Here is a 27,594-nt window from a genome sequence, read left to right on the forward strand (position 1 = left end):
TTATGAGTTAGCTTATTTGTATGTTGTATGCATGTCTTAACTGAGTAAATGGAAATCTTAATAGATATAGTGATTGCTGAGTAAGATGGTAGAAACTTGATGCCAGTACGAACCAAAATTTTACAGAGTTCTATATTTTATTGCTTTAATGTGGAGCTTCATACACACATTGGATTAAAGATTGGCTTCCATGTCTGGTTAACTGGTATAAATTGTTCTCCTGTGATTTTTTTTTCTCATTGCATCTCTGCCATGCAGGTGTCCGTGTTCCTTGCATAGGTGCTGATGCATGTGTGTCCGGAGGAGTGAAGCACTGATGCAGGGGACTGATCTGGCTGACAGCTAATGGGGTCATTTTCAGCAGAATGCTTTGTGGGGGTGTAGAGGAGGGGAGGAGACAATATGGCTTAGAGGTGTGGAAGGGAGGGAGCCACTTTGGCTGGAATTTAAATTGGTAGCATAAACTGCTGTGGAACTGAACCACAAGAGACTTGGGTCTGATAGCAGATCTTCCCTTTCTTAAAATCTATAGTATGGTCAGATTATATACAAGTAAGTGTCTGAATCATTACACTTCCCCTTCTCCCCTGGAGGTCTCTGAAAACTTCAGTAAATTCCATAGGAGTGGGAGAAAGCTGACCTTATGGTACGACTCAGAAAGGATAAATAGAATGACTCATAATCTGGTTCAGTTTATCATTTGCCTTTGACAGAATAATTTTTGACTAACGACATGGGACATAACAAGTAAAAGGGACAATCATAATTCTAATCAGTATTCCTGAAAATAATTTTTGCCAATTCATTTTTGCTTTATCTTTATTGTAATAGCATTCTTTTGACATTGCACACCGGTATGGGGTGATCTGCATGCTGTTGATTGAGATTGTTGTGGTCTATGTTATGGTTTTAAATACTTTTTTCTAAATGTGGACAAGAAAATTAAGTCATGAATTTTGCATAGACCCTGAGACAATCATTGAACACAGCCGTTTTGCTAACAAAGCTTGCAGCATCCTTTTGTCACCCTTTGTCACTTAATTTCTGCAACTACAAATGGAAAGGGTTTAATAAAAGGTAATAAACTAATTTGATTTTTTAAAATAAGATTACAAGTCTGATAAAGCTTAAATATATTAACGCTATTGAATTCAGTAGGCCTTTGAATACATTTTCAGAAAGAAAATCAAGTAAAAGATCAAAAAAAACCCCAAACTCTGAGCAACTGGAATGATAGAGTCAATGGCAGAGCAGCTTTTCCTTGAAAAGGAATGGTTTCCTCTTTGTTGACTTCTTTTGTAGAGTTTATTCCATCTCAAGATCTTAACACTCCTTAAGTCTTCCAGCCATTTTCATCTTTGAGCTGGAAGTGTTTTGTGTACATAATATGTTGAAGAAATTTTGGCATTTTTTTTTTTTTCTGAACACCTCTGATTTTTATTGTTATTTTCATGTCCACGTATTTTTGAAACTCTTCATTAGCTTTTTTTGCAACACAAATTATCCCCTGTCTGCCAGAAGCTGACTTACAATTCCATTCTTCAGCCATCCAGCAAGCATCTATTGTTATTTTTGAATTTATGTCTTAATTTCATGAAACAGTAGAAGTATAGTACATCTAATATAAGTATTAATGCTATTTTTAAAACTTACAGGATGGGAGAAGAATGAAAGAGAGTGGACGTTTACATAGTTTCTGCATTGGGGTATAAGGGAATCATGGAGATGAGCCCTGCTGTGTGAACAGAAGCAGTGAATTAGGGTGAAGCATCGGACATAATTCTCTTTGGTTTTGTTCCTTGATCAATATGCAGGTGCCTCTTGGTCTTATCGATCTTTTCTGCTTATTTAATGTACTTTCATTTTATGAGACCTATACAATCATTAAATGGAGTAGTTTGAATTGGTTTTGAATTAATTTACTTGCTGTGACATTGTTTTTAACATACTGGGTTCATTTACTGGATATCTGTACTGTTAGCTGCCATTAAGATAAAAATAGCTCATCTACAAAACCAGGTAACTGTCTGTAGCCAAGTGTCTCCGGTTAAATGATGTGACCTACTTGAGAAAGTTGCACACACTCAGAATCTCTATTTCAAAATGTCAGGTATTGTTCAGTAGTTTGTTATATTTAATTTTTTTAATTTTTACTCTGAAAACTGGGGAAATACTAATTCACAGCAGAACAATTTGATCGCAATGTGAGCAGTGCTGAAGATCAATTTGCTTAGAATAGACTTTTGCTGATCAGCAGCCCATGCACTGCTGTGTGACAGCATCATTCTTAATTCTCAGCTTGCTGTCTGCCTGGCGTGCGTGCTCGAGGGGCTAGCTGGAAATCAAAATAGATGCCTCTTATGGAGCCCTGTCGGTGCATACTTTGACGTGCTCTTTCAGTGCTGGGTAGCTTATGTTTGATCTGCACTAGAAAAGTTTTCCTGGTATGGCTCTTCCAGATCATTCTTTCAGCATACGTGTAGTGGTGCAAATGCGTTTTTGCCAGTGCAGCCCATGTTAGCTCCTGAATGAAATGGATAAATTGCACCAGCAAAAGCCCTTTTGTACACTTAAGCTTTTTGTTGGTGTAAAAATACTGTGGACCTTTCACTTCATTGCCCTGATGCCGCACTACAAAAAGTTTATAATCTGGAGCTGGATTGAATATAACCCTTTTAGTAAAGAATAGAACATAGAATCAACTGTGTTACACTTAGTAAGCAAAGCTAGTGAAAAATACTGGATGAGTCATGATGAATACTCTGAGTCTTTTTTTTTTTTTTTTTCTGTCCCCCTTTTCTGTCCTCAAAACAATTTGATGGAGTTGGTTTAACAGATGGGGAGAGAACCTATCAGTGTATGTTGGAAAACTGTTTCCAGATGAAGAACAGTTTTCTTAAGTCACTTGCACTCTTTTTTTCTTTGTTCAACATTGACTGAACTAGTCAAAACATTTTAAGCATGTTAAGCAATAACATATTAAGCAAGTCTATAAAATAATTAAATTGAAACTAGAAGCTAAGAGTTCTTAGCAATATTTACATTAATATTTGACTCAGTATAAATCTTATGATAACTACTTTTGAATCTTCTAGGAACCTTGTGCTGAAGATAAAGAAAATGTTTGTAATGGTTAGTATACTGCTTCGTACTGAAAATATTTAGAATTGTCTGGTAAATGAATTTCTGAATCCAAAATGAGCTGTGCTTTTACTTTTCTGTAAGTGCTCTAATATGCTGAGGCAGAGAGACATAAGGTTTATGGCTATCCTTCCAAAAGATGTTTTATTAAAGTGTTGCAGCACCCTTTGTTTTTCATGGGCTTTATTTCAATTCATTTCCCTGTACAGCAATTCCACAGCAGTGCTGTGCCTAAGATCAGGTGGAGGTTTTAATGGTTCTTCCTTATCTGTTTTGGTCCTGGTCACTGCTATTATAAACTGTGAAGGTCTGTACTCTGCGTGTTCTTTGAGAAGACCCAGGCTCTTAAAATTTATGTAAGGTTAATAGTCTGCATAATTTTGCAGAGTATGAGCAAGTACTTGGCAGGAGATACCGAAAAGCTGTGGCAGATTTATGTTGTTCTCTGTAGTCTCAAAACGGGTTCAAAGGATACTGATGATAACAGGTGACTAATAATACACCATGAAATAACTCTTATGTGGTGGAGATGAGTCAGGTAGTTATCAATTTCTAAACACATTTGCAAAGTAAAATCCACCTAACAAAGGAGGTTTGGAAGTTTTTTGGATTTGTGATTTGCTGGAATCCTGCTGAAATGTGTATGTAGATTTTGGGATCTTTTTTCCTGTCCACACTGTGTGAAAAAGGATGGAAGAATCCTTCAGTGTTCAGTAATTCTCAAGCCCTTGCAGTATCTCCAGTATGTTTTCCCTTACATAAGAGAAATCTCTGGTCTGCAGTTTTTTTCCCCATTAAGATGCTTTCTCTCTTACCTCTGCCTGCAGGCTCTCCATGCAGTTCTCACTAGTCAAGTGTCTGATTCCTCTCAAGCCCTCACTGGAGGGGAGCCAGCAAAGTGATCACTTTCAGGAGGAGGCAGTGAGAGAAGTATATCTGAAAAACAGCTTCTTTAACCTTTCCCAATAAAGCATATCACTTGCAAGTGAGGATGCTGTAGCTTCCTTTGTTATCAGGCCCAGACTTCTCACACTGTGCCCTTTTTTTTCTGAAAAACCCTTTAAAGATCTGACCCCGCTCCTACATGTTCTCTGGGAAAGGGAAGAGCAGTATTATGCCTCCATAACTGCTTCGCTAGCTTGTGGCAATGTAGGACTGAAAATATGCTACTTAAAACATATATATACACTTCTAAATTTTTAGATGCTACTATCAAGATAATATTTGAGAATCTGAGCTTTAAAGATCTCATTTAGTTCTCAGGGCTTCTGAAAACCTTGGGAATGCAAAGCAAGGGTTCTCTAGAAGTTCAGAAATAGAGAAACAAAGTAAAATATACATTTCAATGTTTTTAAAAAGTTAAAACCATGCCATGGTTTCTTGAAGACCGACTCATTTTTTGAACTCTTGACACTGTTACTGCTGATGTTTTCCTTCTCTGTCATTTTCTAGGGAAAGAAACAGTGGTTAGGTCCCTCTCTCCATTTCCCCATCTTCTGCTTCTTCTTTCCTGACTGTACAACAGATTTTCCAGCTTTACTTGATGCAGAGGGTAGGAGAGGCTGAGACGCACAGCGGCATGAGTGGTTACTTGGACAGTGCAGATAAAATGAAGAACATACATAGACATGGTCCTTAGACACCCAAAATATTGGTCCTCAGAGACATCAAGCATGGGTAGAAGTATTCTGAAATATTCTACTTTATCAGACCAAGGAATGTTTGTTTCTTTTTCTGTTTTTTTCTCCTCTCAGAAATGTACTTCTGGTGTTTTGTGCATTTTACTAACATGATTCCTTTGGTGAGCCCAGACAGACATCTCTTAGTTGCTGTGGGGCCTTTGATACTCAATTTCACTTTTTTCATCTCACTGTAGTTCTAAAATTGGAATTGGGTTTGGCTTATTTTACAGATACAACGGACTTCATACAAAACGTTTCTGTCATTTGTTGTGATGTATGAACTCAGTGTTTATTTGTAAATATATACCCACTCACCACCCCCACCCCCACCCCTTTTTCTTTTTACAAGCCATTACTTGTTGTGGTTGTATATGAGAAGATGGAAAACTGACATTCTGTAAATGAGCCAATGAAGTTATTCTCCTATTTCCTGCTATCAAATACAAAATGTTATTATTGAAGCCTGATGCTCCTGAGGAGTGCTCTGTCTTACCTAGAATGCCTTTGAAGACCTGTCTGCTTTCCCTTACTCCAGCAATTTGCTTTGATCCCTAATGCTGCTTGCCAAAGTCAGACCAAGCATAATTAGCCCTGTGGATGAAAACGAGTCTTTGGAAGAGTTAGTTGAAACTTGGAATTTTTGCTTTCTAGGAAGGTTTGACATTTTGAAGTCCAGTTGTCATCTAATTCATGACAAATCTAAAACTTTAGCAAAACAGAAGTCAGAAGAGATGTGTCCTTTGGAATTGAAGAGGCCTTGTTTTTCCCCTCTAAATTATTTCACAACATAATATGACATAATTAAAATATTTTTCTTTAAATAGGAAGCAATAGCTGTTTCCAAACAGTTACTGAAATACCTTATAAAACAATGCATTTAATTTTGAATTCTCATTTATAACAACATGCAAACATGTTAAAAAAAAAAAAAAAAAAAAAAAAAAAAAAGCCAGTGCCTTGCAGAGGCTACAGTTTTCCTTCTTAGTTTTGGGAAACTGCTAAATCTGGAATTGTTATACTTGTACTCAAATAATTCTTTGTCCTAGAGCCTTGTTCCCTCTTTAGTGCTTGCTCTCAGAGAGGGAAGGAGCTGAGGTCCATCAGAGCCGTCCCAGCAGCCCACTGGTGGCTGTGCTGGCTGTCACAGCCAGGACCAAGGGCTGCCGGTCTGATGGCTGATTCTGCCTCTCTGAGGGCACCATTAACATGAGCCTTTGCCAGGTTCTTCTACTTCAGTCAGTCCTAATAAACCATTTTATTTACAAATATGATCTGTGTAATGTCTCTTGAAATGCAGTCAGCTAATCTTGCCTTTTTAATTACTTACAATGACTTTAATTGGATCAGAAAACAGCAAGAAATATAAAGTAGTAATGTAATAGAGTTCGCACAGTGGAAGGACTCTTGTTGTAGGCTGCAGCCAGAGTATTGGGTTTGTAGACTGTCTCCATCTGCAGTGGCTGTCACCTGCCTCCGAGCTCTGCTGCAATGTCCGGATTGCCGTGGTGCAGGAGTCTGCTGTGATGCAAGTACCAAGACAGCCACATTCATTTCAGATGTTCAGTAGCTGAAATTTGTCAGTATTTCAGGCTCTCAAGCCTTGGAAAAAACTTTTTGTACTGAGAATGATTGACAGGTGTTGAACTCGAGTGTACCACTGTATCTTGCTGGTGATTTTGGAGTTGAACCTTAGGGCCCTTCTGATGCTTTCTGTTTGCCACTTTTTCACCATTTCATCAATCCAGTAAGTACACCAGTGTCTTCAAAAATAGAATGCAAATCTTTCTTCCTTTTCTAAAAGGCATTGCATAGGTTGAATAGTTATTCAGCATAGCTGCTTCTCTTGGGAAGTCAAGCAGTCCTTCATATTTAGACTGGCCAGTTATTGGTGGCTCTGGCTGCTTTACTGAAAGTTGGTTCAGGGGAGCCAGTATCCTAGAGCAGCTATTATTGCTCTCTACTTTCTGGCCATCTCCAGTCATACAACAGAGAGGCCTCACATGTGTCTCTGTTATGTACTTCTGAATATAGGACTTCTAACATTTCTTTGGCTGACTGTTTCTGATTCTTCTGGGTTTTTTAATGTTCCTTTTTTTTTTTTTTTTTTTTTCTTAGAAGTCCCAACACACAGAAAGTAATTTTAGACTGTACCCAAAGTACCCACGAGTTCACATATTTCTACAAATATTCATGTTGCAATGCTTTCCTTGTATATTTTTTCTGAAAAAACTCCCGTCCTTTTCCACATACTTAGTTTGCATATAAAATGACAAAGAAGGTCATAAAATCAGTTTTGAGAATTGAGTTTTATTTGAAAGAATATTCATAAACTTTTGTTGTTTCTCTCAGTTGGTAGACGTTACAAGTTTCCTTGCATGGCATAGTCACTAGAAACCTAGAGGGGTCAGGGTCAGGCTTGGCACTGCGCTAGTGCTTGTGTGGTTAGTAAGTGTGCCTGCCAACTGTTGGTAACTCCCTGTTAAGATTCTTGTGTCAGAGAAGTAGTTATGTAGCATTTGATAAATCTGTGATTTGGTACCTCCACGATTATCCAGTGAAAAAATACATGACAAATGCTCCTGTAGTAGGGTGAGGGTGGAGAGGTCAGTCAGCAGTCCACAACCACCCTCTAAAATGAGTTTAAAATGACTGAGAGGGGAAATATGATGGAGGTATATAAAATCATGAATGCTGTGGGAAAAGCAAAGAGACAAAATGAACAGTTGTTCTCTTCCATTACAAGCACTTACAGCCATTGAATGAAACCTTCGGATGGCAGGTTCACAAAATAAAGTTGCCGCTTCATGCAACGTGTCTTTCAGTTGTCATGGGAAGCAGTGATTGCTAAATGTTTCCATGGGTTCAAGGATTTTATGGTTAACGGAAGAGAAACAGGTATTGAGAATTATCAAATGTAACAGTACCGTTGCTCATAATATTTTTAAACCATAAATTGTTGCTCCATAGAGCTTCTGCTTTCTGAGTTGTCCATGCTTTGGGCTCAGTACCCTGTGTTGGAAGAGGAGCTTGGCTGACCTGAGGGTGTAATCGAGTCATGGAAGAGATCACAGCTGAGATCACAGCTAGTCCAGAAGCTTGTCTCTTAGGATCTGTTGGTGATCCTTCTACTCAGTTCTAGAGATTATATGCTGCTTTCTGAGCAGTGATCTCCCAGGAAGATATATTTGACAGTAATAAATTTTACATATTAGAATTGCAGATGCTGTCGTGTTTCCAGTCAAGACTCTGCTGCTGTTACTTATTGATATCTAGTGTTTCAGTGATAAATGTTAATGAGTGTATCAATACTGTTGACTTTGAAGACCATTGATAACCTTCACTTAATTTTCTGCTAAAGATAAATAGTTATTTTCACTTTCTGATTATTTTGGTTTTGCTTGGCAAAGTACACTTTCTGATATTGGAAAAATGTAAATCTTTATTGTGCTGCAGTGTAATAGTTTCTTTGCTTCAGGATTGGGCTGCTGTAAGAAAGTCAGTATATGCTAATGAGAAATTGGTTTTCCCCTGAATTTTTTAATTCTTTTTTTTTTTTTTTTTTTTCCCTGAAGGAAAAGGTGTTTAATTTAAGCAATAATAATCTTAGTTTTAGTGAAGAATCTGTTTCTTTCCTGATCTTGAATGATTCATAACTATCAGCAGTGAATTCCACAAATTATTCTTTGTGAGGCTTGAGAAAATTCTGTTGTCAAACTAAATATTATTTAGAATTAGAGGAACTATAATAAGAATTATGATAGAATCATATGAGTACACAATGAGTCTGTATGTTTTCTCAATTTTATTTTGAAGTATTAAATTGCTAAACATCTTTTATCCTTGAAGCAGCACTTTTTTTTTCTGTGCAACTTTTTTTTGTGTCAATTATTAGATATAATTGGCTGACAGATGTAGGTAATAATAATTGGCTCATAGATAATTATGTAATTCTACAAAGAAAATATCAGCATTATTTATTTAATAACAATTATTTGCTAAATTAAATGTTATCACCCATCTGTTAACAATTTGTGCCTTTTTGCAAGTGAAAGACTTGCTTGAACTTATTGTTTGCTTCTTTGGATATGCAATCTTTTTTAAAAAAAAATCTTGATAATTTTAGCATTTAGCTCATTATTTTGATCTCTACTACCAACGACATAAATTTTTAATTTTGTGTCTGTGTGGCATTAATGATAGTAGGACTCAAACGTGTCATCAATACCATATTTGAAAAGACTTGCTTTTCATTTTGATCTGTTTCAAAATAATAGAAGAAAAATTACGGCTTCTGTTTCTGTTTACACTGATGTTTAATCATACTGAGAAGACAAGTACGTTTTTATGAAATCTCAGTCCATGGTAATTCTCAACCTTCATACGTGTGTGTGCTTCCTAATTTTAGCAATATAAATATGCTCTTCTTGGAAGAAATCATGGTCAGGATGCATGGAAGATTCCAGACTAGTAGTGCTAAATTGTACCATTCTTTTAGGTTGTTGAAGGACTTTTACAGGTAGCAGAAAAGGTATGGTGCCACAGCTGCCTAAAGGCGGACCTGGAGCATGTACGAGGGGATGCTGCTCACATTCCATTTCACTGGTGTTCATAGGTGAGCAATGATCCAGGTTTGTGATCTAGCAACTTTGGAGGCTATGGTGAACACTTCAGAGCAGCTCATATGGGGTAGTTGGGAGGAATGTGGCATTTCCTCCAGCTTCCCTGTGTTCTTGTTACTGCAGGTACAGCTAAACATTATAGTAAGTGCTAGAGTTGTATTTTACCATTTTGTATCTATATAACTTTTTAGCAAATTGCAACAAATATTGGGGATGGGGGGGTGGAGGAAGAGGAAAGGTTAAAGCTGTTTTCTTTTTTCACTTTCGCTATCCAAATCATACAGGAAAGAAGGTGTTAAAGCATCATCAGAGGTAACTGCTGTCAGTCTTTGTGTCATGGTTAAATACTTTATATTTCTATTGGAAGGTCAAAATACAGGCACCTGTGGAAGGTAAATTCAAAAGCAAATATTTGAAATCTGAACACTGCTATATTAAGTTCAGCTTTCAAACAACATTCTTTTCTTACCCATCTTTTTAGTACTGTTGCTGAGTTTTATTATTGCTAGAAGAAATTATGAGAATTCTGTCAGACTGGGCAGATTTCTGCCAAAGGCTGATCTCTAAATTTTAAAAAGGCTTTACTGTAGGAGATAAGATACATTGCATGATGTGTTAAAATTTTGCAGTTATGTTCAAGTTATCTGCAGAAACAATCTGGATAACACAAGGTTCACTTTGTTTTCCCACAAAGTATCTGTGGTACATAAAACCTGTGTGATTTATAGCCTATCCAACATCTGTTGAATCTAAAGATGATAAAATCAAGTAAATATGCAACTAATCACAGGAAATTATTGATGGTATGTCAAGGAAGAGGTGGGAGGAATTAAATATGCATCTATTAAAGATAAAAATTACATATATTCTGAAATACCAAGTGAGTTAACAGCTGATACTAAAGAAAATGCAGTTATGCTTTTGCAGTAATATTTTCCTGAAGGTGTAAGTATGAAAGGGCTGAATGGTGGGTGTTGAAAAGAGGCAGAAGAGAGCCGTAAGGAGAGAGGAATATGAAAGAAATATTTGCGGCTTATATATAGAGTAAAAAAAAAAGTAGTATTTCCCCCTTATCCAGGGGCCAAGATATTAGTGTGATTTAAAAAAAAAAAATTATTTTACAGCACTGTAGCACTACTGATCTTAAAGGATCTTCTGGCATTTACAAATATGTGTTAGAAGTGATCCATGTTCTCTCATGTACAATCTGACATTTTTAGATGCATGTTTTAGTGCAAAAATAATGATAAAACCTCAAAAAAAATGCAGGATATCATAGAATGGTTTGGGTTGGAAGCGACCTTAAAGATCACCTAGTTCCACCCCCCCTGCCATAGGCAGAGTCACCTTCCACCAGCCCAGGGTGCTCCAAGCCCCGTCCAACCTGGCCTTGAACCCTTCCAGGGAGGGGGCAGCCACAGCTGCTCTGGGCACCCTGTGCCAGTGCCTCACCACCCTCACAGGGAAGAATTTCTTCCTCATATCTAATCTAAATCTGCCCTCTTTCAGTTTAAAACCATTACCCCTCATCCTATCCCTACACTCCCTGATACAGAGTCCCTCCCCACCTTTCCTGTAGCCCCCTCTAAGCACTGGAAGGCCACTCTAAGGTCTCCCCAGAGCCTTCTCTTCCCCAGGCTGAACAACCCCAACTCTCTCAGCCTGTCCTCACAGGGGAGGTGCTCCAGCCCCCTGATCATCTTTGTGGCTTTCTCTGGACTCGCTCGAGCAGGTCCATGTCCTTCTTATGTTGGGGGCCCCAGAGCTGGACACAGCACTGCAGGGGGGGGGTCTCATGGGAGTGGAGTGGAGGGGGAGAATCACCTCCCTTGACCTGCTGAACACACTTTTCTTCATGCAGCCTGGCATATGTTTTTTTGATATCCCTGGCCAGATTTAATTCTATATATATGCCACTGAAATGAAAAAATGAAGTGCAGCTAGAATTACTAACTCGGTAAGGTAATTGCAGACTTCTACACCTTAAGTCTGTAACTGTCCATGTATTCCTTTATTCAGATGTAGAAGTATTCAAGAATTAAGTAATATACCATTAATGTCATTAATTAAAACACACAAATGAACCAGTATCTCTTCTGCCCTCCTTTGAGGACTCTGATTTGGGAGTCAGCCATCTTTGTCATCTCAGTAACTGCTGGGATGTTTGAAAGAAGGTATTTTTGACCAAGATTTTCAGAACACATCATCCATTTTCCTTCATTTGCTTTTGTCATTGTATATGTCTATTCCAAGATGGCATGGTACTGAGGGGCACTGAATCATTGTACCTTCACATAATGCTCTATATTAAGAAATTCTACTTAGCTATTGAATGATAACATATTAATAATATTTAAAAGCTGCCAAAAATACTGGTATTTTCAGGCCAACATGTAAATTTAGGTTATCTTTTACATCCCTCTACTTATAACTATCTTACTTGCTTTCATGGCTTTAGGTATGATGCTAACTTAGGTAAACTTGATTTAGATGAGTCCTTGTCTTTGTTTGGGAAAGAGATGGTTTTCTTCAGCCATTCCGGTAATACATTTGGAAGGGTATAATTCCTTTACGAGGGTATATGATGCAGTTGCAATATATTTTAAATGCAGTTATCTCTTGCAGATGTAAGTAGATTTCTTTTCATCCTGTTTCATTTTATATACTAATGTGATGCTCTATTTCAAGGAGAACTGCTTGTTGTTCACCTGTTGGGATTTTAAGAAATATTGTCCTGACAGTAAAAATTGTGATTAATGTCTGTTGGAAATTTATTAAAAGCAAGCTTTATTCACCCCTTTATTTTCCAGTTTTGGATGGTCTCCTGAAATTTGAGCAGAAATGCTGTTGTCATTGGTGATGAGCAAGCAGTGTAAAGCTACGGACTTAGGTGGGGGTGGGGAGGAAGCTGTCAAAGTGAAAAGCAGATGATGGCACTAAAGTACTCTTAGAGATTAATAAGACCAAACTGTATGAACTGATTTGTATTTGTATCCTTTCACAAGTTACATTTCTTCATTTTTTTCTGTATCTTATTTTCGAGCATACTATCATTCTCATCTCTTTCAACCCATAAGCTCACTTCTTCAGTAATCCCCCACTTGGGCTTCATCTCTCTCCTGTTCCATATTATACCTTTCTGTCCCGCTTTCTGTTTCCATCTTTTTCACATATGCTGTACACATTGCTTTGCGTCTGTGATGCTATGAAGTCTGTTCAAAACAGAAATAGGACAACTAGATTTTTTACTGGTAACATTGTTTTATTTTTACTTAGCTCCAAAAAAAGCTCAAGAGGAGTATTGACTTGTAGAGGTATTATTGCTTTGTTGCCACAATAAATATGATTTTAAAAGTCCAGATACATCTGAAGAGTAGTTCCTTATTGTGAAGTGTCTAAATTAAACTTCAGTGAATTTATTATGGAGAAGTGGGTTTTTTTCTCTGTTTACTTTTAATGAAGAACAATCTTAATTATCAGAATAACATGGACGTTGTAAATGATACAGATACTGATTTTGTTTTCATGATTATAGCTTTTGCTTTATGTTACAGACCTGTTGTAATTTATAGGTATTGATAGAAGAAATTTTCTTTTGAATGTTTTCTGATTTCTAGGCCATAGCTCACATAGAATGTTTAGGGTAGAGTTTGTTTCAGCTCCATCCAAATGCTAATGATGAATAGCATAAATGTTACAGTTCTTTGGGAGTTTCTTATAACACAGAATTTAGAAAAAATACAGTTTTAGTTTCTAAAAATGTTTTGGGAGCTTTTGAGGAAGGTTCTCAAATCAGCTTGTTTTGAGGAAAGGCTTAAGAAGCTTAGGGTGATTTTTAGAGTCCTAGATCTTAATGTTTCACATTTTACCAATTTTAGTTATATTAAAATCTAATGTGTGCTTTCCTGCAGGTTAATATCCTCCATGGGTCAGGTGTACAGCACCACAAATAAAGTATTTCCTCCAGATGTCTAATCAGAATTTCCTATGCTGTAGGTTGTGTCTCTTGCCTCTTGTCTTACCCGTGTGTACCTCTGAGAAGGGTCTGGCTTTGTTTTCTCCTGACCACCTGTTATGTAGTGGAAAACAGCAGTTAGATCTCTTCTTAATCATCTCTTTCGGGTTAACAAACTCAGTTCTCTCAGCCTGTCCACATATTCAGATGCTTCAGCCCCCTTTCTTGATGGTTCCCAGTTGGACTCACTCCAGTTTATCAATGTCTTTCTTGTAGTGGGAGGCATGGGATACAGTGGCCTTACAAGGGCCAAATAATAAGAACAATTACTTCCTTCAACCTACTGGCTACACCCAGTACAGTACACAGTAGGCTGCATCTGTGGCAAGGACATACTGCTGGTTTGTGTTCAACTTACCATCTGCTGGGTCCTTTTCTGCAGAGCTGCTTTCCAGCCCATGGGCACCTGACTTGTCTGGGTGCACAGAGTCATGCTGTCCCAGACGATCAGGGCTTAATTCACTTTTGTTGATCTACATGATGTTTCTGTCTGTCCATTTCTCAAGGTTGTTGAGGTTCTTCAGAATGGCAGCCCTGCCCTCCAGGGTACTGAACACTTCCCCCGAATTGCTGTCACCCATAAACTCACAGAGGGTTAATTTTCTCCTGTCACCAGGGTTACTTACAGTGATATTAAACAGTATCTGCCTCAGGGCTGATCAGCCACCCGTTGAATGTGAAGTCAAAGCCCCCTCCCCTTTGAGCCTGGCAGTCCAGGCAGTTGAGACAGCGGGCAAAATAGAAAGTAGCAGGTTTAGTAGGTCGTGGTTAAAGTAAGGTTATGAGTCTATATTCAAGGGTGAAGGATAGGGCTGGGGGAGGTCTAATGGTGTGTGGGTGGGGAAACCTTAAAGGAGTTCAACAACTCTTGCTTTAAGGCCTAACTGAGTGTGGGAGTAGTGTGGTATAACTTGTGATTAGACCTAAGTAATGTTTGTCTTAGTGTGTTAAGCTATTTTCTGAATCGTGGCATTTTCACAGGAATGTCTCCAAAATATGGTGCTCATTGTTAAGTCAGTGATGATAAAAATAGATATCAAACTCATTTCCATCAAATCCAGATCCCGCCTGGCATCTGATTTCCAGCCCAGAGAGCGGTAGGAATTAACTCTTCCATCAAGTCAATTTAAATGCAGCTTTAATATAATGTTAAAAATAGCTAGGCAGTCTTCCTCACTACTCCTCCAGTATTGTTACCAACTTTGGGTGTGTTTTTTGAGTTTTATGCATGCAGTGTGGAGAGAAACAGCAAGTTTCCCCTGTAGACATGATTGTTCATAGATGGTTATTAAAGCACTACTAAATATTTTAACACAACCCATATTCTTTAAAAAAATCAGCAACAATCATTTGGAGGAAAAAAAGCTGATCCCAAGTGCAGAATAACAACCCGTTCCTTCTTATTCTGACCTGCTGATACACCTATAAATTTTCTCTTTGTTTTAACATGCTAGAAAAAGTTCAATTCTTTCATACCTACATGATCTCTAATTTTAGTGTTGAAGTCTCAATTTTCTTCTGAAGTAAAGCTTTAATCAAGTAAGATAATACCCCATCATTGGAAGTGTTCAAGGTCAGGTTGGACCAGGCTTTGAGCAACATGATATAGTGAAAGATGTCCCTGCCTATGGCAGGGGGGTTGGACTAGATGATACTTAAAGGCCCCTCCTGACCCAAAGCATTCTTTCATTCCATGATAATACAATGTAGATGACAGGTCTGTTTTACAGTACAAGATGATTGTCTGTGTTTAAATGAGCAGTTCAAGTTTTGCTTTTTTTGAATCATGTGCTTTCCACCAGTTTGATTTTGGTACTGTTGACCTCATTTCTCTAAAATGAAACCTGTCTTCGTATGTGATTGATATGAAAAACTGAGAAGTGTTTTGCTTTGTTTTTAATTTTAATGTCCCCTTTCACTCGGGGCATTCATCAGAAACTATACCCGGTTGTCTAATACATTCCTTTTGCTTTTCTGGACTTAAGCAGCAAGAACGTGTTAACATGCTGAGAAAGCAAACAAATAGAGTGCAATGGGTCCCACTCAGTTTCTGGCTTGGGCAGGACAGTTTTGCCTCACTTGATGTTGCTCAAACCGCGAAATACCAAAAACATTCTGTATTATGCATATGAGTATTTTATTTTTAAGATTGTAGAAACTGGTTAAGTGAAGATGAGTTTTCATAGGAACTTGATGGCATTTTAGTGGCAGAGAGAGATTTTGTTCTCAGTTGTTTCACTGAAGAAACAGAATGTTGCAGGAATCTTGTCCTGTCGGAAAAGGAAGGAGAGATAGCAGGAATTTTGTAAGGAACAGGCATTTTAGCAAAATAAAATTTTATTCCTCTTTAATAATTAATTCATAATGTCTGCAGAAAAAAATCAAAATTAATCATTTAAGTTTCAAAATTAATAATTTTGTAAAGTATATGTAAAATATATGGTATATTGTATATGACATATAGTATAGAGCTATAACATTCATATTTTGAACACTTTACAAGGCACCATACTCTGTAGAGTATTTTATAGGAATAAACATCTTTTTCTGAAGAGCTCATGTTGTGTAAGATGGCCATAAGATATTGTTTCATAGTAACTGTAGTGGAATCCCTTTCACTTGATTTAAAGGCTTAATATAAGCCTTGCTTCAGCAAGTACTTTGGTCCCTGATGCAGAGTGTGGGGCAATCATTTCAGCCTATGCAGATTAGCCTGATTAAAGCAGAACACAGGGAAAGGTTCTTTTTGAAGGCACCAGCTTCTGTTTTGAAAACCTAAAAACGTTCCTGCTCTTCCCATTCCCCACCTTCTCTGTGCATCGATTGTATGGAAAATTTAAGTGCCTCAAAGAAGCCGACTACTGTTGTGTAAGTTAGGGTGTTTGCCTATTCTACTTAGAGAATGAAGATGTAATATAAAATGTCAGGTTGCTTTCACCAAAAGATAAGCATTGGGTTTCTGCTGAGGTATTGGGATCTCAGTCTCTGTTCTTAGACTGGTTTTAGTTTTGTACTACCTGCACTGATAAAAACAAATAGCCATATTTAGGCCCAGCAAACATCCTATGTTGTTGGTTCGGATACAAGTGAGGCAAAGAGGATCTTGTCCTTCCTTTAGGAACATGGAAGTTAACATTTCCATTAGGACCATGGAAGTTTCCATGTTGGATTAGATTTGTGACCCATTTGAATTAGTAAATTACTTTGAGGTACTTTAGAAGCAGATGGAAAAAAACATTCAAATGGGTCCTCAGCAGTTCTGACAAATCAATCCACTCTGTTTGTTTGTTTTGTTCTTGTATCTAGGCGCTGCTGTAGGACTAAAGACTGAAGGTTTAATAACCCCTTTCAAAACTGAAATTGATTGTCATTACTGAATACTTCTCTCTCATAGGAAAGATTTTATGTGTTTTTACAGTATCTGTCCAGTCCCTTCTAATTTTGTGTAATGGAAATAAATATTGCAAATAGCGGTTTAGATTCAGTTTCACGAACATCTTCTACCAATGCACACGTGAGCTTCTACCAAGGGAGGAACTTTTATCCTGCCTGTGGGTTCCCTACGCTCTCCCATGGGCTCCTGTGTGTCTGCATCATGAGTCAGATGAGAAAATGCCTTTAGATGGAAACTAACTCAACAGCAAAAACTCTCATGAGTGCTAAAACTTGGAGGATGGACTGGAGTGAAAGACTAGGGAAGCGGGTTCAGGGCACGGAGGTGGAAAATAGACAGTGTTCTGTTCAGGGCAGCCTGCACTCAGATCAGCTTGAAGTAATAATAACGTTGCAGTTTTACTCCACCTTAACATTCTTTATTTTTAATATGCTATTTCTAATGGACAATTTCAACTAATTTGTTCTGTTGTTACCACTAGAGAAATTTTCAGTATGAATGCTGTGCTGTAAGCACTGTAACGTTTGCTCTTTAGCAGTCTTCTACAGTATTTCTTAATAAGCATGTTTTGGTAGCCTTTCATCTTCTTCATACTTTAATCCCAGCAGAACTCTTGGATATCATTTGGACCTGGTGACTTTTTGGAATTTAAATCAGTAGTTTCTTCCAAAATTGTAATTTTTCTTCATTATGGAAAAAGAACAGCCTTAGGACACCGATATTACCAACATTTTCTGCAACTAAGACTGCAGAAGCAAAATAAAGCAAATGACCCATGCAAAAGAAATTAGCCCCAAACCTGCCTCAAACAGGAAAACAAAAATCTATTATTTTATTTAGAATTTCAGGAATGGCTTAATTTCGTGTGATTTCCCCCCTCCCGCTATCTCCCATGAAACACCTCTTATCATTGGACTCTTGTTATTTATGCATTGAGGGTGGTGCCTCTGATCGTAGGTGTTTGCTTTTAGAGAATCCACTTTAGTTCTTCTAATTTCCTTCTTTCCGCCTCTTTATTCAGTCACTGAGGTTACTTCTAGAGCACAGAAGGATTTCTCTTATGGCTCAAGCAGCCTCTTGAGTGACACGGTGTAATAACATTGGTTTATTACTGGCTGCCCTGGTTTCCTCTTTGTTGATGCACCTGATTGTCCTCAGTAGATTTCTGTTGATTCTCTAGTTTCTAGCAAAAGCTCAAAATCAACTCAGTCTAATACAGTTTTTTGTGGAGCTCATAGGGATGTTAGCTTCATAGTTATCTTTTTTCCAAAATACATTTTAACACTTACAGAAAATTTTAATTCAGATATTTTTCCTGTCTTCATTATATATTTTCACAAGAGCAATGTTTGAGGTCAAAAAATGAAATCACTTAATAGAAAGATTCTACATTGTTGAGTCACTTAAATTAAGAAAAGCTAGCTGTGTTACTCGAAGTATTGTTTTTCAACCTAATGTACTATGTGCGTATCGGATTTATCTCTGTCTATTAAAGTCCTCTTACATAACTATCTGGGAAATGTTGTTTTAAAAAATGCATTTTTAAGCAGCATCGCAGCTACTCAATTAGAAAAGCTGTTCATATTTAGTGAATCAAGAAAATTTGGAATTGTAATGACAAAAATATTTTTTCTTTAAGAAATACAAAGTTCTAACCCTTTGTTAGGCTGAGGTAGATTATAAATGTCACTGATTCCTAGGGCTCAGTGTATTCTGCCTTGACATACAATATTTTTATTCAAGAAGAGAATTCAGCAGGCAGTCTGTATTTTAAGTCCTTAAAAAGTTGTTTCCAGCTGTGCCTTCCAAGCTTAATAGGATGTGATAGTTAGAAGGGAAGCAGTACCAACACCCTATGGGAAAGTTAAAGATTTGCCTTTATTTTTATGAACTTTTATAGAGAGGTAGAGCTATCAGAGGGATGAGAGGTAGAGGAATGGCTATAGGACTATAGCTCCCTCCTCTAATTTCCTCCCTGGCTCCACTGAGCAGAAGTGACTGGAGAAGTGGGCTGCGTGCCGCGCCGGTGGGAGGGCAATGCCTGTCATGGCTGCATCCAGCCCTGGCATGTGGTGGTACAAGGTATTTTAAACACAAGTCTTCTCAAAGTTAACAAAATGCCACATACGTGCTTTTAAAATCTGTTATGGTAGAGACAGCAGATATAAATACTATACTCACTAAATCTGTTATGGTTAATAAAGTATTAGTTTTACTCTGGTGTTTTAAGGTTAAAGCAGAAAGGAAAGCTGTCAAGTTTTAAACCGGGCCCCTGTCCCCAGAGTCTGTGCTAACTGGGAGATGAGCCACTGTGTCTGCTTAATTCCTGAGAAGACGACACTGGTACCTTACGGCCCATGTCACCCTCACCTCTGATCATGACCATAGTGTTATCGACTGACTGTACATGGCAAGAAATAGAATAATGATTGCACAAGTGCCTGAAGCAAAATCCTACATTTGCTGGTCCCTGGGTTAATAACTGGTAGGATCTTTGTTGTATTTCACGTGCCGTGGTTTCTTTACTAACTAAAACTAACTGTTTGGAACGTGTGAGTTCCTCTGCAATATTTTAAATAAATTGGATCCTAAATGCACCGTGGTTCTGGCCACCCCTGTGTCAACTGCTTTTCTGCTCAGTTTCATTGTGCTGTCTGTGATGGCAGCATCACTCTTAAGAATACACAAGTGTAGAGATTTCTAATATTATGTTGTCTGCTTAGGTGATAAAAGCAGGCAGCTTCTTCTGTCACACAGGAATGGCAGAAAAGCATTTGCAGGTGTTTCTGCCATAGACATGCTGTCCTTATGACAACTGCTTTTATGTTGAAAACAGTATAATATGATTGCTAGGGCTTCCCTACTGGTAAGAACAGCAACTAAGAGCATCTATAGCAGACTGTCTAGCCACTGAACCCACAGAAAGGCCCTCTGTTTTGAAGTCCTGATGAAATGCATTGTTCCAAAGCATTTTGCTGGGATTGCAGGAAATTTGGAAAAGGATGCAGATTTTGGCAGTTTAGCAGGAGGTGGCTGCCAGTCTGAGGCACAGATGGAGATATTTGGAGAAGCCAAAGCAGCATGGTCTTTCTGTTCCTTTCCTAAAACCATCAGAAGGATTAGATTTTCAGCACTTGAAGTGGCTTAATTTAAATTTTGAGATAAAATACCGCAGGGAGAAAGTCTCTTTTTTTAGTTCTCTTTCACAGATTTTTTTTTCTGTGGATTTAGGAGATCAGAACTATGTTTTAATTTTATTTTGTTTAAGCAGCCTGGCATTACAGAATATGATTTTATGACATAAGTGAACTCCACAGCAGTTCTTGTATTTGTGGGCTATATAAGTCTTTGGTGATATTTGCACCATTTGTAATCTCTTGATGCCAAGAAACTACTTCAGAGTTTACTATAGCAATACATTTAATATGTGGGTAGTTCTTTGCACTTTTTTTTTTTGTTTCTGTGCAGCTGAGAGGAAGGGGTCAGAAAATTAGTCTTCATATTCAAGACGCATGTTCATTCAAGTTCATAACTGAAGTTAGTGGGACTTCAGTATTAGTTTTAATAGGTTCATATGCAAGGCCACCTGTAGATATGCAGTTTAGTGACAGCAAAAAGTTGCAGGGAAGTAATGGGTAAGTGTGGCTGCTGTAACCCCTAGCAAAAGCAGCTTTGTAAGCATGTCTGCTTATAGGACTTCATTAATAGCCTGTGCAGCATGAGGTGTGCAGTCCTGCTGCTCGGCTGTCCTTTGACTTCTCTGATCCATATTAAAATAAATGTATACAGAGAAAAGCGTTTGCAGGCATATACTTAGTAGACTAAAACATATTTGACATACCATACTGTTAAAAGTGTTGATTTCCTTTATGCTTTACTTTATGCAGTATTTCTCTAAACAATTTTTTTTGTATGCGATGTTTTTCATATGCAGGTATGGGGCTGCATAGCTGTGAAGTGACTCACGTGGAATTTTGTGTTCAGTTGTGAACATGTGGTTGCTAAAATTAATCTGAGGTGTAGATTAGTTTATTGTGAATAAACAAAAATAATTCGCTACTAAAGTGAAAGGTTATTTGGCAAAGATTTAAAAGTTTAGTTAGGTTAGTCGGGATTTGAGTCTGTGCCTTAATAAATTTACTGGGAGGACATAAAAGGAATATAACTTTGATAGGAAGTCATAGTGGGCTGGTTATAAATGGAAATAGTGGAACATGGTCTTATGAAGGAAGTGTCTGACACAGGTTGAAATGCTTTGGCTATTATTTTGTTAATTTTACAGCTTATTTCAAAAGAAGCTGTGGACAACCTGCTTGACTGAGCAAAATGCTGAAAAATGTGTAAATGAGAGTAGTCCTGTGTTATTTTGGAGATAAGCAGTAGTGTAAAGGACTAAGGTACCTTGACCTGGGGAACTGGGATGATTTAAATCTAGAAAGATGAAAAAGTAAGAAATAAAAAAAAAAAAGCAGCAATGTTTAACTTTGACAGTTCCTCAGGTTCGTTGAGTACCTTCCTAGTCTGCTTTTATGTGGCTCTGTGGGTCTAATCTAAAGCACCCAACAACGTTCAGAATTGTTCGTTTTGTAAATCTAATCATCCATTTCCCACCTAATTTATGTTGTAATTCAGAGTTTTAAGTGGAGAGGTGTGTCTGTTCTTGGAGGAGCCTAAAGCAGTAGGTGTTCTCAGGTTGTGCTTTCTGAATTCCAGAAACATGGATTTCAGAGCAGTGGCCATAGTTGTTTTGATTTTCAAAAATGTGCAATAGTTACGGGTGTAATTGCATAATATTTGAAAGATTTGAGTTCTAGCCCAATCTAAGTTGTAGGGCTTCATTAGCCTGAAAGAATCTGAATCATCTTCAGTTTCTAAATCTCAAGTGAGTGTCACTAAGAAATCCAAGACATCTGGGAAGAGGCATCCTCAAGCCTTTTTTCCAAAGACAGGTCACTAGTTAGGTTAGATTCGGAGTGCAAGATCAGTCAAAGAGCCGACAGGAGGGAATGTAGAGGTCAGGGACCTCAGAGGGTGTGAAAACCTCATTTTTATGCCCTGGGTTGTGTTTTATATCTAAAATTGTTCTATGTGAAAAGCCTAAATAGTCCAAAGAGCAAGCATTACAATGTCACCCCTTTAAAAGAAAATGAATGTGTCTGGGAGAAAGGATGTCACAGATTCAAACCTCCTTTGATAAAGGGAGGTGAAGTGTTGGGCTTTCTACTTGCTGGAGTGCTCTCATTACTAAGTTGCTATTGCTGAAAGATTAAATGATTTGGCCAAATCTACATAACCAGTGACAAAAGTTGAGTTTGAGTAGATTTTCTTGCTGCAGTCACCAGTCTAGTCTAGTAATCTACAGATGTCCTACTGATGGTGGTTTCTGTGATGCTAACAAATTTTGTCGTGTTTCCATGATTAAAAAAAAAAAAAAAAAGTTTTATTTTCTTGCCATTCTCCTGTATTTGATCCCAATTGTTTAGAAGTACAATTTAAATATAAGAAGTATAATTTAAATCTATTCATCTATAATACATCTGGTATTTCAGATCTTAAAGCAAATTATGCTTATTGAAACATCTGGTTAGAGAAGTTTAATTATATGGTTAATCCCTTGGGACAAGGAGGTATCTTCTTGCCCCTTCCTGCCCTGTGACTGAGATTCTGGAATTCCTAGAACTCATGCTGTGCACCTCTTTGTCAATGTCTGGGTCTAGAGAAGTGGTGTGAGGTAAATTCAGTGTATTAAATATCCAAGTTTTCTTGAGTAATAATCTTTTGATTTTCAGTTTTTCTGGTATAATGTATCACTTTGACATACTCTATTGTCAAGTGTTGTATGCAAAAATGTCTCTTGGAACTAACTGTAACTTCTAAATGTTAGAGCATGCTTAAAATGGTCCATTATCCTATGTCATGCTAATCAATGTTTTGTTGCTTTTATAGATTACCTTTCTCAAGGGATAGATCTCTCTGGAATAGAAGTAATTGAAAATGATCTTCTTTTTATTGCAAGAGCTCGACTTGAGGTGGAAAATCAGGCTAAAAGGTTGCTTGAGCAAGGTGTGGAAACTCAGGTAAAATACACTTTCTTCTTTACTTACTTTCAAAGCTACTCTGAGCTTGATTTCCTTTGTTTTGTGTGGCTATGTCTAATGGCGATTAAACATGAAAAAAGTCTTATGTGAGATATTCTCAAACATGAGATATATCCAAAGAAATTGACAAAACTGGCCTTGTGCAATATTTGCAAGAAAAGAATTTTGCAGGATCTGACCCTGAAATTTAGAAGAAAGTAGGTGCTGATACGAAGAGTTTAACTCCAAGCACTGTGATAAAAGCTTGATACTTGATAGGACTTCGCATTAAGCACAGCATAATACACTGCCAATATTGCCACACTTTATAGATAAATCTGAAAAATTCAGTTTCTTAAACGTAAGCTGTAAGAAGATTTCTACATTTTAGCTGTGCAGTAATATATTGAAATGATTTGAAAGATTTCCCATTAAAACTTTAAAGGGCATTTTAAACTTTGAGGTAAATATTCACTGTGGGGAATATGAAAATTAATATGCATAATTACATTCATCCATACTAAATGTAATTATCTATATTTTTAATAACCTGGCTATGTCTATTATTTAACTATTTGTAGTATCATTAGTGCTGTCTTACTGCCTTTTTAAAAGTTCATGTTCTTTTGTCTATACTTTTTAGTATTCTTAAAGAAAGAAGTATTTTAAATCTCCATTACTACAGTAAGAGGAAAAATCTAGTACAAGTTCCTATCAAATTTGGATTTTAAATTAGAGAACAAAGAGGATTAGAACAAGACATTTTTATACTGATTGTGAACAATGGTTAAACTTACCTTTAAGTCAATATAGCATTTGTTTATACTGTTGAAGTTTGACATGAAAATAAATTGTAAACAGAATGGAAAATCTCTTAATTAAATTGGCTTGTTTAGGTAATACAGGATTAAAATTATCAGTATGTCTCAAACTTTTACTTAGGCCTTTCATTTCAAGTAATTTTCTGCAGTAAGAAGTCATGTTTGTGGTAAATACCTTTGGCTATGTACTGATAGCAAAATGGTAGGAAAAAACTCCTCATTTTTTACTTAATTACTACTCAAATATTGAAACTCCTGGCTGTTTGAGCATGTTGCCAAACTGTGATTGGTCTTGTTACAAGCTATGAGGCATATGTGAAGTTAAATAAAGACTGAATGAAGATAGGGCCTAAGAAAAAGAAAATGGACATTTATTTCAAATGTAGCAAAAGTCTTCATCAGTGTCTACTCCTTGTAGTTTTTCATGTCAGATCTGACCTTCTCTGATAATTTTCTCTTCATATTAAGTACTAAAACAGAACTGACAAAGAAACCCTGGGGAAATCAATCCCACTCCACTTGAAAAATAGACAGATTTATTAGGTGTTTCAGGCTGTATCCAGGTAATCAAGAGATTATTAAAGTATATGCCTGTTGTGCTTTAGCCAGGGGCCTGCTTCCACCAAATGGAAGATTGTTTGGAAGAACATTATTAGTGCTTAGTCACATCAAAAGTGGGGATGTTTTCATGAAGAGGTGTTGGGGTACGCTTCACAGCTTTGTTGTTGGTTATGATTTGTGGATTCAGTGTTGGAAAAATAGTGTGCTTTAGAAAATACACATGCAGGCATTGCCCAAAAAATTTAGAATTTGAAATATGACTAGCAGATAGTATGCCTTTGATTCTTATTATTTTAGCTGTGTGTTTTATTGACAACAATAAACAAGTACCTTCCATAAGAGGACATGGAATCTTCATCTTTCCTTCTGTGTTTTGTATCACAGAATTCTCCAGATGAGCTGTCTTCCTGCTAGTAATTATTCTGGTAGCCAAGTCTGTACCTTTGAGAATAGTGTATCTGTATTTGTCCAAGTGGTGGTTCTGTTATTTGATGTTCATATTTGCTATTGCAGTTATAGTTTTCACCTTTGTTTTGATCTGCTGTGTAAATAATACATGAGATGTGTTGCCTACGTGATAGTGAGCTGTATTTCTATATTTCATTTAGCACTTCTTAGCAATGCCTTAAGAAGAAAGTTAGTCTTACTGGTCCATTTTGGAGTATTTCGGTGTCCACCTGGAAGTGAAGTAGGAAGTGGAAATATATAAAAAAGTAAAACTATAAGTATCTCCTTCTGAGCAGAAGTCATTAGAATTTGGTGAATGTCTTCTCTAGAATTCAGCTTCTTTTTCAGAGATATTGCTGGAAGTTACTGTGACAAAAAGAACAGAGCTAAAAAGTTTAAAATGTCCCTGCCAACATTTTAATATATCTCCTTTGTTTGGGTAAGAAACTATTTATGTTATTTTGATTGTTTATTTAATGATGTATACATCACATGCTAATGAGCTGTGCCCAGATTTCCCTAAATAATTGCCAGTAGCACATGAAAACAGGTACTTGCCTCTAAGTGATACATTGTCTCCTTCTCTGCATTGTAATTCATGTTTTTATTGCATATCTATCACTGTAGCATTTGTGTATTTCTGAGAATAAATTAAATCTCTTTCCCTCTTCCTTTGGAAGTGTGGCATTTGCCATTGACTGCTTCAGAAGTGAAGGCTTCCACTCATGTTCATGGTCATATCTGTAAAGCTGCCATCTCGGTATAAACTAGAAGTGACTGTCAGCGTGTCTAGACTTAACTGACTTTCACAGAGCTGCCAACCATGCTTGTCTTCCTAATCATTTTAGAAAGGGTAAGACCTCTTTGCTCTTATTGACAAAAGTAATACAAATAATAGCAAACCCGATCAACCAGGGGTACCAGTGGCTACGAGCAGGTTTTTTATTGTTGTGTATGCCTAGTTATGCGGTCCTAGTGTACATAGCACAGATTGATGCTCTTTCATGACCCACAGAACAGTATCAAAAAATGGATTCAAACCCTTTCCTTACTGTTTAGTACTAAACTCCTCGCTAGCTTTCCTTCACACTGTAAGCAGGTTAATGGCAGATAGTATAGAAAGCAGGGGAGGCTGCTTTAACAGAGATACATCAAGAGCTTTAATAAAGTCACCATTCTAAGAGGAGAGACAGCAATGTTTTCTGCTTTAAAAAGGAAAAAGTAGGTATATATCCATCTTGCAACTGCCTGAAGCATCCCCAGCATTTCTTTTTCTCACAGGATGAACCCTAATTAGAAGAATCTAGATTTGCTTTTGATACCACTTCGGCTCTTTATTCAACAGCAGTATATTATTTAAAGCAGATCTGAATAATAAGAAATTACTTGGAGCAAAAGAAATTTGTTAAGATTATCATAGCTCAATTCCAGGTAGAACAGTTTTGTGAGGCCCAATGTTGTGACTGCTATACTTATAAATACGAAAACTTTCTCTGCCAGTTAGCTCATGCTTCAGATCCTTTCTGCTATATATTGTCATGCTTAGTGTGGGACTTTCTTCTTACAGCCAGGGATGCCCAAACTTAGTTCCATCAGGTAATGATAAGGTTGATAGCATTAGGAGCCAGGTCATGTGTGTGCAGAAAAGAGGTGCATTTCCAGCTCCTCCATCTTTACTCCTCCGAAGAGGTAGCCCTAGTTCTGACCTAGGTTCACTGCTTTAACAACAGTTATGAGGCTCCTCTGTGTAAGAAGGATGGGGTTTTGCATGTATTTACTCACCTGTGTAAAATGGTTTAGGAACCTATGGTCTTGCTTTTGACTTCACTGATACAAACGTTAGTAATTAGTTAAGATACAGATGATGAGGAGTATGCTAACATTAAAGATTGATTAAAATATAAAATGTTCATTTAGGTCAAACAAGACATGGTGTGGAGATGAGAGTAGAACTCGGATTTCCTTGGTTTTGCACCTTAAACACAGTTTGTCCTTCTGTGTGTTAAAGAAACATTATCTTTGACTACAGTATAAAAATTTTCCTTCTTTGTCTCCTGGAGTGATCTATAGATGTCTGACTGATTTTTTTAAAGGAAGTGTTTGGGTAAATTATGTGATGTTTGTTGCCCAGTTTCCCTTATTTAAGATGTGAGCAAATTTATTTTCCTGACTAGCATGAATCTTGAGACAGTTAAATTCACTGATAATTCACTGAAATTGTTCTGGGGATCATATAGTGAAGTTTCCTGTTTGTGTTAGAGAAAGCAAGAAATAAGTGTAAGCTTAATAACTATCCCTTGTCCAAACGAATGTTAAATTGTCTCTGAAGTTTGTTTGTTTGATTGTTTGTTTTTTTTTACAAATTAAGAGCTTTACTAATTATGACCTCACAAAATAAGGAAGAGGGGAAAAAACACCCAGCAGAAATAAACCCTAAGCTCTACTTCTGCAAGATGTTCAAGTGCTGGGTTTATATACACAGGATAAATATGTAAGCAATACTATCTGAACAAAAATGTCTCAATTAATTTTAGTGTAACATCTTTATACTGTTGTCACTTTAACCGTATTTGGGGGCATTTTGGGTTTTCATGTTGTAACTCACTGAGTAGAATTTGTTTTGTGAATTATTCTGTTTTGCATTCTTTTTCAAACTGAAACTTTCCTCTAAGTTATTGTCTCTGGAACAAGTACAGTATTTTTTTTGTCCACATAAAAAATTATTAACCAGATGTAAATGCATAATTGTTCTTGACTAATGCTATTTAGCACCTGAGAAAAGTGATGGGAGGATGAAGTATCTGCATAATTAACCAGTTGTCTGGAGGTGATTATCC

At 37.1% G+C, this 27,594-nt stretch overlaps 1 protein-coding gene across 1 annotated transcript in view; it reads left to right on the plus strand.

Annotated features, from left to right (window-relative positions):
- COG5 (component of oligomeric golgi complex 5) overlaps positions 1-27,594 on the plus strand; it is a 188,705-nt gene that overhangs the window by 57,036 nt on the left and 104,075 nt on the right. The window contains exon 7 of the mRNA XM_032996224.2: positions 22,798-22,928. Within this exon, the coding sequence (XP_032852115.2) occupies positions 22,798-22,928 (131 nt within the window). The remainder of the gene's footprint in view (positions 1-22,797; positions 22,929-27,594) is intronic.

This window comes from Tyto alba, unplaced genomic scaffold, assembly GCF_018691265.1.
Source record: "Tyto alba isolate M040663 unplaced genomic scaffold, T.alba_DEE_v4.0 Super-Scaffold_2, whole genome shotgun sequence".
NCBI lineage: Eukaryota > Metazoa > Chordata > Aves > Strigiformes > Tytonidae > Tyto > Tyto alba.